General features: G+C 32.5%; 1 protein-coding gene across 1 annotated transcript; it reads right to left on the bottom strand.

The window, feature by feature from the left end:
* Positions 1 to 3,356: 3,356 nt before the first annotated feature.
* Positions 3,357 to 3,876, bottom strand: LOC145099496 (nuclear cap-binding protein subunit 2-like). Its single transcript, XM_079037064.1, has 2 exons — positions 3,644 to 3,876; positions 3,357 to 3,552 (listed from the first exon to the last, which is right to left on the bottom strand). The coding sequence occupies exons 1-2, from the start codon at positions 3,874 to 3,876 to the stop codon at positions 3,357 to 3,359; spliced, it is 429 nt and encodes a 142-aa protein (XP_078893190.1).
* Positions 3,877 to 12,641: the final 8,765 nt, after the last annotated feature.

The raw sequence follows: 12,641 nt of genomic DNA, 5'->3' as shown, positions 1-12,641 counted from the left end.
TCTATCCACATCCTCCGTTCCTCACTCTTTGATGATACCCTGCTTATTTGGTCAGTTAGGTTAGAATTGGTGACCCGTGATTGAGTTAATTTGCTATCTAGATTTGAGATTCTTGAGTTTAAGCTTTTCAATTCTTTTTCATATGAGTTTTGTGGGACTTTATATGAAATAAAAACGGATTGTACCTTCTTGATTAATTCATCAAGCTCATTGAATTGCACGCTGAGAGGTTTTGCTGTGAAGCATAGGTCCTCTCGCTCCTTCGTTTCTTCATTCCCACTGTCTGTATTGTATCCCCTCATTTGAGATACATCCGTCACCATCAAGCACTTCCCACTGCTTTCTTCACCTCTAGCAACATACGCCTTTCCATGAGATGGCTTCCTAACCTCATCATCCTATGAGTCGGTTGACCAGACCTGCACACCACCGAACTCATCATCCGCTGCCGAACCCTGCACAATTAAAGCATTCATTGAAGGGTTAGCAGTAGCTTTCTTTCTCTTGATATCTTCCAGCTTTTTCATCAGCACAGCCTCTTCATCATTTTCCTCGTCCTTCTCTGCCATTTTCTTCAAGACACAGTCTTTGGCATAGTGGTTCTTTCCTCCACAGTAGTAGCAGTTCACACCAGAATCTCCTTCAGCTTTCGGCTCTTTCTTTGGTTCTTCTGCCTTCGGTTCCTCCCTCACCTTTTCAGAACTATAGCTTCCCTGCCAATTCCGATTCTTATTTGTAGGGAATCTTTTCTTAATGAACCTCTTTGGATTTGACACCATCATTGCATAATCTTCAGATGTAAGATCATAATCTTCTAAGTTAAGATCTTCATCCTCTACTACACTTTTGCTTTTGGACAGAAGAGCCAAGGATCCCAAGCTTGAAACCACACTTTTCTCTTGTAAGACTATCTTTTCTTGGGATTTCAGAATCCCTACTAGCTTTGCCAAAGAATAAGATTTGAATTGCTCATGAGCTTTAACAGTGGACACAACTGCTCTCCACTCAGATCTAAGACCATTCAAAAAGGTAACCTTTTGTTCAATCAGCTTCCTTTCTATATCGTGTTTGATCATCTTACTAAGAAGATGATTGAAGCGATCGAACGTCTGAGTAACAGTTTCATCGGGATTCTGCTTAAATTCGCCAAACTCTGATAAGAGTAAAGTCTGAATGGAATGCTCCAGATCTTCATCTGTGGAATATAACTCTCGCAGCCTATCCCGGATCTCTTTAGCAGTGCTGCATGAACTCACTAGCCTGAACGTATCGGATTGAAGAGCGAATCGAATTAGTCTCAATGCTTTAATGTTGCACTAAAACTTTTCCTTTTCGTCTTGAGCAACATACTTTACGTCTTTTAACAGATCATTGTACTCTTTCTGAGTTTTAATGATTTTTGAGGTTGCAGAATGAGCAAATGGTCCAGAAACTATTGCTTCCCAAATAAGGTATCCATTGTCTTCCGATCCAATGACATAATCTTCGAAGTGATGTGCCCAGACTTCATAATCCTGGGTGTAAAGAATAGGAATCTCCGTCGTTGATCCGATGTTGTTTGAGATATTGATGGGATTTGATTGTGACTCGTCCATGCTTGATCGTTTAACCTGTTTGAAAGATCAGACTTGTAATGAATAATATTAGGGCAAAACAAATAAATGTTGAGTTACGTCAATTATTGAATGACGGCTCAATAAATATTAGTTAATGCGGAATAACCCTAATCGCAAACTCTTTCACAAAAAAGATGTGTATGAATTACACAGCCTCCTGCTCTGATACCAATTGATAAGTTATTAATTAACTTGATGATCGATTAGATCTATGTAACAGGTAAGCGATGAATATATAAACAGTAAATAACCCAAGTATGAATCAAGATGTGACGAATGATTAGATTACTCAATCCTCAGCAGAACTCGACTAAGAACTTCCGCTGTAGAGGATTCTAGGGTTACAAAAGATAAGAACTTGTACGCTATCAAATCTCTATCAATCTTACGTTAAGAATGCATGCAAGCATCTATATATAATAAACCCTAAACAAAACTCACGGATGGACTGGCCCATACCGGAGATACATATTAGACTAACTAACGAGCCCAATAGACGCAACACAAAATGCGACCCAACAAAATTGATAGAAGGGAGTCTTTTGACCTTGGAAAAAAGCAATTGAATTTTGATTGTAAGGAAGAACATGTGAATTCTGTTCACTTGAAGCTTGAAGAATCTAAATAGGATTTCTTAAAGCAAATAGAGACAGAAGAGAAACATGTTGAAATAAAAGATTTGAAATCACCACCTCAAGCTATCTACACAGAGTCAAAGTCAACCGAGCAGAAAATATCAACTAAAAGTCAACAGAATCAAAATGTTGAAGTATCGGTTGCAGAAAATTTGGAATCTACTGAAAATCTAAGTGAAGCAATGGAGGAGTTTAATAGGGAATGGGATGACAGAAGGGCATATTTGGAAAATGAGTACAAAGTGGATAAAGCTATTATTCATCATTTGTATAAGAACCCTTCAATAAGATCAGAGAAGTTAAGATTATTAGACAAAGAATTTGCAAAAAAAATTGAAGAACATGAAAGAGGATGAAGAAACTCCTCATTCTTTGAAAGATGTTATTCTTGTTTCTTATGAAATTAATAACAAAAAGGATCCTAGGGCAATACAAAGAATCAAACAGAAGGTACTGTCATTTCTATTTATGTTCTTCTAAGCTAAGTTACTCTTCAAGAGTTGAAGTTTGTACATTATCTATTCTATCCTCATAACCTTGTCACCCCCCGCCGGCTAGAAGGTCCCTCTCCTATCCTATTTCCAATTCTGCTCTTATAAACTAATATAAATATTCATCATCATCATCATCATCATTGTTTGTTTTTTTGTTTAAGATGTTGGAACTGTATGAACAAAACAAAGTGGCGCCAGGTCATACAAGTGTGGTAGTTGACGGGAGTAAAAGTGGTTGGGTGAATCAAAAGGGGTTGCAGCCACAAGAGCTGTTGCATATTTTTTGATGAAATGCTTTCGTTAGACATTTTCTCTATAAAAGACTAAGTGAACTGCTTGAATTCTAGAGAATATATATAGAGGCTGCAACTTCAGGTAATTGATTACAAAAAGGGTCTCATAGATTTGTATATATAACCCTTGTGAAAATTTAAAAACTCAAGCTTTAGGAAACTTAGAGTGTTTTAATTCAGTTTTTTTACTCCATGTTTGTTTATCTCTATAGGGCCATGAAATGGCATACAATGCCACGACCACTTTACCCTTACATTCATATGAATCTTAACCAATTTTAACATGAGAGAGAAGGTTAAATAGGTAAATTTAACTAATTAAGTAAAAAATAAAAGGATATCAGGATCATAATATGTGCGATATTCATCTCTAACTTGTCCACCACTGCGGCCACGTCCCCATTGTCTTCCATCCTGAAACCCCCAATCAAAATCAACACGAATAGGTCGATCATCAAGAATTGTCCTACTTATGTATTTTACTGAATCTTCAGTGTCTTCCCTAGAATAATACCTGGTTTTAAAAAAAGAAAAAAAGAAAAAAGTAAACCTTTATCAACTAAAATAAATCATTTACCATTTGTAAGGTGAAATGATTATATTACATGATGAAGCAGAAGCCACATGGTGTTTTTGTGTTCTTGTCTAAACCCATGATAATCTTTTTGATTTCTCCCGCACGAGAGAACAGCTCATAGAGTTGCTCTTCAGTAGTGTAGAAAGACATGTTGCCAATGTATACGGTTGTTGAAGTTTGGAGTGCGTGTTCATATTCTTTTTGTGTTCCTAGAAACATTCTGTCACGATATGCTGAAATGTTTGTTGGATCCTGTAACATTAACATAGGTAATGAATAGAATGCACACTGATAAGTGATATTGGTAATTTAGTAATTGTAAAAATAGGAAAAAATATTGGATGTTACCTAGAACAGCAGTGCCATTGCACCTTATCTAAAAATGAAGACAAGTAGTATATTGTGTTGTTACTCTCAAGTTAATAGTTACACATGCTTACAGAAACAAATCTAATGGAGGTTTATATGCAGGTTTGTGTGATTGATATACAGGTGTTACTGGGCAGGTTTATATGGAGACAAAAGTGCATCAAGTTCAGCTGATGGGACCAAGAATCAGGTGGATGGTAGTTTATACTTTATAATTTCACATAATTATGAGCCATGAAGAAAATAGAAGGTCCTGGTAATAACAATGCACATTTTTATTTATTTATTTATTTATTTATTTATTTTTGGAATATGGGGAGGGAAATGAAAAGATGCCCTGTGATGAGTTTAGTGTACTTCCTTGACTTGATGAATTTGCTCCTCTATATGAGAGTGATTTCATGGAGGCTGAGAAAATGAGATCCGGTGATGAAGGTTCCTGTAGTTTTGAGGAGTTCTAGTTGTTTGAGTCTTCCCTATACAATTTCACTACTTATGTTAGAGACTTCTTTTTGCCACCTGAAAGACTAAAGTTTGGTCTAGTCTTTGAGAGATCACTAATTTCAATGCAGGCTTTCGCAAGATCTAAAAATTGTTATATACCCTTTATCCTCTACTGTCTTGTTTGAGAGAAAGCATGCTCAGGCTTTGGGTTCATGGAGGAGGTTGTATATTTACTTATTTAGCCTTGCTGTAAGTTATCTTTTAAGAATGATGGATAAAACATGAGGTAAATTATATATATATATATATATATATATATATATGTATGTGTGTGTGTGTGTGAAGATTACTTTTCAAATCTTATTTGTTTTTCAGGGAAATGTGTTGGAGCATTTAGGTGCTATTACTACTGGCAGTTAGTTGCTAGAACGAGATGGTAATAAAGTAACAGAATCAAAACTAATTTAAGCAAGTTTTTGTACTTAACCAACTTAAGTAAATTTGACCAATTTTCAGGGTTATTTCCCAATCATATCCCTAACCCCGAGGATAAGGTAACAATGAAGGCAATTACTTAAGTTGTGCTTGATAACAAAGCTGATTTAGGGATCATCTTTGACACTGATGTTGATAGGTGATCTTATGATATTTTATATATTATAAGTTCTCCTTTATGAATAGGACTTTGTGAAATTATGTCAATTATGGTGTGTGTGAATCAGATTTGCTGCTGTGGATTCCACTGGTCGCGAGTTTAACCAGAATCGTCTGATTGCTTTGATGTCTGCTATTGTTTTAGAAGAAGTAAGTTTGTAGAACTTTCCCTAATACTACCAGAATGATTGAGATCCAAGGAAGTTGCCAAATTCTGTTTTCTCTCATTATTATATTCCAAAAGTCAGTTATATATTTACTGATTTACCCCTCGAAGATTCAAGAATGTAGAGGGGCAATTACACCATTTATAGTTGTAAGTTTACTAATCAATCTATTATTTCGGAATTTCTGATCATTTATAGTTTTGAACTTGACCCTCATTGATCTTCCTGGTTTCAGAAAAGTAGTTGTTGGTAAGTTTACACAATTACACCATTTATAATATTTTTCAATTTTAGTTACCTTCTGAATGAAGACTTTGACACAGGTCAACTACAGGACCTGGTGATCCCAACTACAAGCTTTCAGAATGAAGACAAAGGACTGATGGTGTTGGCATGTGATGTTTTTTATCTTCCCATTCGGAAGGATATTATCTACCGTGTTGTAAGATGGCAGCTTGCAAAAAGACAACAGGTATTTTTTTCATGAATTTAGAAACTTACTTATTCTAGAATTTTATATCTTTCTCATTGTTAGAATAGGAACCCTAAAACCATTTTTTTATTACTCTATCTATAGTGGTACTCTTGGTTGTTTGACCCTCAAAGTTCTTTTTTTTTCATTAACAATGAAATAAGGGCTAAATGCAAGAAAGAGCAAGGTTGGTGTAAGAGTTGATGACGAGAACATTGTTCCAAGACCTTCAGTGAGTTATGATGATGTCCCTTAATAGCAATGTAGTATTAGTTTATATAGTTACAGATGATTATTTGTATTTGACATGTTAGTGCAATGAATTATCTTTCTTATTTATTGTATTGTATTTTGTATTTTGTATGATATTAACTTTTGTTCAATGGATTGTATTTTTTGTAAATGGTATTTTATTTTCTATTATGAGACATGAAATGCATATTTAATTTGAAAATTAGTAAATCTATAAATAATTTTTTAAAAAAACTAAATATAAAAATTACGATATGCAAAAATGTGTGTCATCTTCATTTATGACATGGCCTTTCTTGACAGCAACTTTAATGATATGCATTGCGTGTCATAAATGCGCGTCGTAAATGCGTGTCGTCTCTAGACGACGCACAAAAGCGTGTCGTCTCTCGTTATGACATGGCCTTCCTTGACGCGCATTTGCGCATCGTCTGAGCGTTTTACGACGCGCAATGAGCGTCGTAAAAGGCTATTTTTCTAGTAGTGTTGGTGATAATTTAAACAATTGTGGTTTTTGAAAAGGGATAATTTGAAATTATGTGATTTTGAAAATGAAAATTTTAGTTGAAAATTTACAGTGTTACAATCTTGACCTCAACTCAAACTAAAATTCACTTTTGTGACAGATAGGCAAAAGGTATGCCTTTTATAATTTTGTGTTTACTATTTTGGTTGACTGACTATACTAACCATTTCATATTTGAATATAGGGTCTTATTCCTGGTATAACACAAATCTTTCCATGTTTTGAGCAGAGGTACTGTCTAAGACATATCTATGAGAACACTAGAAAAAGACAGGAGGCTAAAGATTACAAAGAACACCTTTAGATATGTGTCACATCAACAACTGTTCTAGAATTTGAACATTTCATTAGGGACTTTGAGTTTTATAATAGAGAAGCACGTGATTGGATTAAGAAGATTCATTGACAACACTTAGCAAGAAATCATTTCACATGTACTTACATTTGTTTGTTGATTCATTTTTACATACAAATGTTTAAATAGTTTCTTGTTTCACAAGGAGATCAATATCTAATGCTTTCCTCAACATGTGTGACATTTTCAATAGAAAAGTCACAAATAAGAGGATCATACCATTTATAATTTATTTGTAGTTTGTAAGAGAATACTTGATGAAGAGAATATTCAATGTTATTAAGGTTATGAACAAGGAGCAAGGGCCCCTCATAGCAGCTGCTACTAGGCTATTAAAAGTTCAAGATTACTAGTTTCACAGTATTAAGTAAGGTGGAATGGTCCATCTAAGTACCAAGTTCATTCACCATGAGAGGACCAACATGTAGTGAACACCAACACCATGTGTTGTTTCTACAGGAAGTGGGAACTTACAAGAATTCCCTATAATCATGATATAGCAACCTTCAATGAAATATGTAAAAACAATGAATTTGAAGGGATATATACTAATGGGTACACAAAGTCTACTTCTTGGATACATAGAAAGAGGCTTATGATTTCAAGGTGAAACTAATTAAAGGAAGATCTATGTGGCCAAGTAATGTATATCCTACAGAAGGTTGTAAAAACCGCTCAATGTTTTCTAGTAAGTCCCTTAACCGGCTAGGCGCCTTCTAGTCGGTCGACTAGCGCCTAGGGACTAATCGGAGATTAATTGGGACCTAGTCAGGATTTTTAAAAAACTGATCCTACAAGGTTAACCCTACCATGCATCACAAGCAAACATGAAGACCAAAAAAGAAGAAGGAGAAGAGTGAGGATGAGAGGTTAAACCATAGCTAAAAAGCTAGTCAAGGAGGAAATCAAGCTGAAGGTGGTATTTATCTTCAGAAGTTAATCATGAAGCATATCAATATAAATTATCGACAACGCAAAAACAAAGTTCGCAATAAGGTGATCTTGAAGTAGTATTTTGGTTTTTGGTACTAGTTTAAAAAAATAGTTATTTTGGTTTTTAATGGTTATGTTCAAGTTTCAGTTATGCTGGTTTGTGGTTTTGGTTAAAAAAATTGTTTTGTATGTATGTTGGTTGAAACATTTTTTTTTGAAATGGTTATAATCTAACATTAGTTATGTTGGTTTTGTGTTTATGTAATGTAGTGATAATGAAAACATGTTTGTTTAAGTATTCGGTATTAGAACATACGGTTCCTTGGATCTGGATATTGTACTTTTTATATTGCATATTCTTGCATTACAATACATTTCTTAATTGCATATCTCATTTCGTAAATGCATTACAATCCATTTCTTGAATATGGATATTGCACTTTGTTTATTGCATATTCCTGAATTACAATACATTCATAAAACCCCCACACACAAATATGAACATGTTGATAATTAGAAATGCTTTCATTAATACTAACTTTGTTTACAACATAACATGACTACTGATTAAACTAAAGAACCGCAAACCAAAACGCATACTATCACCAACAACCAAAAACCAAATCCATACCATCCATCAACAACCAAAAACCAAATCCATACCATCCATCAACAAACAAAAACCAAAAAATCTAAGATCATCTCCAATCGTTAAGTCATATTAGGACTTAAAACTATTATCACATTATCAATATAATAAATTAACTTATAATTAAATAACCACTCCAATGGTTAACTTCTTCAGATAATTTCTTTTTTTTATAAAATTTTAACTAATTTATCCATATCTATCTAAATTTTTCTATAAAACCCCTTATTTGATTTCCATAACGTCTTCACTAACCTCATTAGGGAAAGAATGAAATCGTCATCCGGGGTTTACGGATGTCCATAACGTCTTCACTACAACGATTCTCCTACAAATACAAAGAACCATGATGAGTGTGAATTAAGAATGAGGGAGAAGAAGAAACACAAAATAGAAAGTTTGATGTTTGTGTCAAACCAATAAATAGGGTTCAAAGTTTATTAAGGGCATCTCCAACTCATTCATATATTCCATTTTTCCTCCATATTTTACCTTATTCTCCTCCAACCCTACCCCATTTGCATCTCTATTTTTAGAGATAAGAATAGTATTCCCCCAAATATAGGGAAATACTATTCATATCTTAAAAAATGGAGTTGAATTTTCGGTTGTCAATTTTAGTCCATTTTCTTTCTATTTTATATATTTTTAATTTATTTTTATCTATTAATTATAATTTAAATACAGTATTTAATATTTGTAATATCATGTTATATACTAATTTATATTAATTAATCGTAAATATAGAGTTTAATATTTATTTATCGAATCCATATAAAAAATTTAATGTATATTAAAGACTTAAGCACGATAATAATTTATAAACTATAGTAATCAAATATGCTCGTGATCTTGATATATTTATTATAAATATAATCTTATTTATTTAATAGTTATTTATATTAAAGTAATAATTAATTTAAAATTATTATAGACAAACATTTTATTTATTATAATATAATTTATAATGAAAAAATATAATATATATTTGTTAAAATTTAATTAGTAAACGGATGTATTTTATAATATATAAGTTATAAAAATGAAATATTTTAGGAATATATTTTTTGCAGTATAAAATGGGGTAGAAAATAAAGTACGGTTAGAGATGAAACACTATTTATTTCACTTTTTCATTTTATTTATGGAGAAACAATAAAGATGGATTGGAGATAGTCTAAGGTAAATTATAAAATGAAATGGCTCCTACAACCTAAATAGCTTGATGTGAGTGGCACATGGTGAGCTTATCCAAATAAATTTGAGGATGGAAAAGGTGGGGACTAATTTCACGTATGCCGAAATGAACAATTAATACTACAATTTTAAAAATACTTTGACTTGAACCAAAGAAAATGGGTCTTTGGAATATGATATTTTCGATTTAAACATATATTCCTTCTCCTTTGCAGTAGTCCTCGTTCAAAATTTTATTTTAAAAAACCCCAAATTATTTACTTACATGGTTAGTTGTATATCTTCCTTATTAATAAAAGAAACCTTCATCCGCGTGTCATTAATATCATTGTAGAATTCTGCCATTATAATTTTACTTTGATGCCCTTCCCTTAGAATACAAAAATTCATGCGCTTTTAAATTCTTACGACTTTAAATGATACAAAAATAGATATACATATATTTGGTATCAACTGGTATGAATCCTTCTATGGACATTTTTTGGAATCATTATTTTAATCCGGAATTAACTCCTTGACTCCAAGATTTAAGGAATTAATTGAGAATATATTGGTTTATAAGTTTTATTAGTTTTGCTTAAATTTGAAATTATCCTCATATTTAATATTCAATATATATTCAATATACTCAATTTTATATTATGTTTTATAAATATATGTTATTTTTAAATAATCAATACAAAAATTTTTAAACAAACTTAACTCTTATTAATAATATAAATGTTTTATATATTTTTTACTCGTTGTTCTCACGGGTTATAACCTAATAGTGTATAATAATAACACATGGTGTATTTTAAAATTAACTCCTATCAAAAAAATGATGTTGATAAATAACTAATTTATTAACAAAAAAAAAACTATATATATAATCTTACTAATTCAAACGTTTTTTAAAATACTTTAATGTAAAACTTATAAAGTAAATTTTTCAAGATTTTATTTAAAGTGTCAATAAGAACGATAAGAACTTCAAATGTGCCATTCGTTCATGTTTTATGAATTCCGACCATCACTTGTAACACTGCATACTGATTTAACTATCTTAATTACATGATATTTTCAAACTTACAAAGGGAAAAAATGATCCCAAAAATGTTGGTGTCACAATTACCGATAGACAGAATGGTCAAACCAGGTAAAACACATTTGCGAATTCCGTCAGTAATGGAGTCCATTGGAAATTCGTCAGTAAACTGGTAAAACTAGGTCAAAACTCAGAAGCACTTCGGTTACTATTCCGTTGTTGATATTATGCCGCGAGTGTTCCTCCTATTCCTAAAGGCTTTGATCGACCGGTCTTCAATGTGAAATTAAATTAAAATACCCATAACATATAATACATCCTTGTGTTAGATACAAATTTTGCAGCAAATGTCATGCTTCCACATCCACTTAGTCGATCGAGACTACAAACAGACACCACCATCTCTCCTGAATGCAACCGTTAATTTTCACAATTCCATGTTTGTACATTTGTTTAGGCATGGATCTCAAATAATAAAATATTTCCATTTTTATTTAGTTATTTTGATCATGGTTAATTATTACATTTTGTTTTGTGTATTCTTTAATGTCAAAAAAACGGTGGACCTATAAGATATGAGATTTGAAGTTTATGTTCAAATCTTTATTATTCATCGATGTATTATATTATTAATTTACAGTTTATAATATAAACTACTACTATAATACCAAATAAAACAGTTCTTAGTTGTAAAAAATAATCACACGTTAGTCAACCAAAAAATGTTTAAATGATTTTTATTTGTTCGTGAGGAAAGCACCAATAATTTTCCTTGTAGGAAGTATGTGACTGAAAAGTCGTCCTACATGCATGGAGGGTTTCTGGTCTCTATTCTCCATGAATATATATTAATGTGCTTCTTTTGTTATATTATTCGTATCATATTCATGTGGTTGATATTGGATTATAATTATAATTATACAATGTAATAATTTTTTGTAGAAAAATCGTCATTCAATGTAGGCTCGACCGAGTTCAAGTTAAGTTTTGAGCTTGGCACCACTTGGCTCATTACAAAGCTTATAAATAATCCAAATTGGAAACGATTTATCGTTATTGAATCAAAACATTTTCTACAAATGAATGAAATGATGAAGGAAAGTCATTTAATGATATTTCCAAGCTCCAGCTGGTGACCAATGTTTTAAAACCCGGGTTTTTAGTTGACCCGGTATGATGACCGGTTCACGGGTCAACCGGTTCAACCGGTTGAACTGCTGGGTCAACCCGGTTTATGATTTTTTTCTATTTTTATATATTTTTACTTTCATGCATAATCCATAAACATATAAAACCAATAATTTGATGTCCAAAAAGTTTAAACATTGAAAAACATTAAAGAAACCGCAAACGACTTGTTGTTTTGGCGTTCGATACTTGTATCAAACTATCCAAACCCTATTAAAACGGGTCAATCCGGTTTTAACCGGTTCGATATAAGCGGTGGAACCACGGTTTAGGGAAAACCCGGCCGGTTCGATCCGGTTTGTATTTTTACAAAAAACCGGTCTCAATTGACCCGCCTTCTACACCGGGTCACGGTCCAACCGGTTCAACCGGCCGGGTCGACCCGGGTTTTAAAACATTGCTGGTGACATACTCAATACTGTCGAGCTTCGAGCAGCTCGACTCGATTAAACATTAATATTAATAATAATAATAATAATAATAATAATAATAATAATAATAAACAAGTGAATTCCTCTTCCAAACAATATTTCATCCTTATATTGATATAGTCCATTAGTCCGTAGATATCCAAAAGGACTGATCATTTTCTTAAATGCCATTACATAATCATTCATGATCAAGATTTCACCATAATACAAATGTTCTACAGCCATATTATTAATTTTATGACAAAAGTAAACTTCGTTTATTTAGTGTCACTTCTTTTAATGTCTTAATTAGGAGACGATTATCTCCGTCGAATTGATAGTTATGCGGTGATGGTGAAGACAGAGGATACATGGTAGCAAAT

The sequence above is a fragment of the Lactuca serriola genome, chromosome 4 (genome assembly GCF_051521515.1).
Source record: "Lactuca serriola cultivar US96UC23 chromosome 4, Lser_US96UC23_V15, whole genome shotgun sequence".
Lineage (NCBI taxonomy): Eukaryota > Viridiplantae > Streptophyta > Magnoliopsida > Asterales > Asteraceae > Lactuca > Lactuca serriola.
Note: the sequence above shows the minus strand (reverse complement) of the source record. Positions and strands in the feature narration are given on the sequence as shown.

Excerpts from the sequence above, each read along its gene's own strand:
- LOC145099496 (XM_079037064.1), bottom strand. The coding sequence starts at position 3,876 with ATGTTACAGGATCCAACAAACATTTCAGCATATCGTGACAGAATGTTT. Across the intron at positions 3,553-3,643 it reads TGTGGCTTCTGCTTCATCAT|GTATTATTCTAGGGAAGACA; the intron begins GTAATATAATCA and ends TTTTAAAACCAG.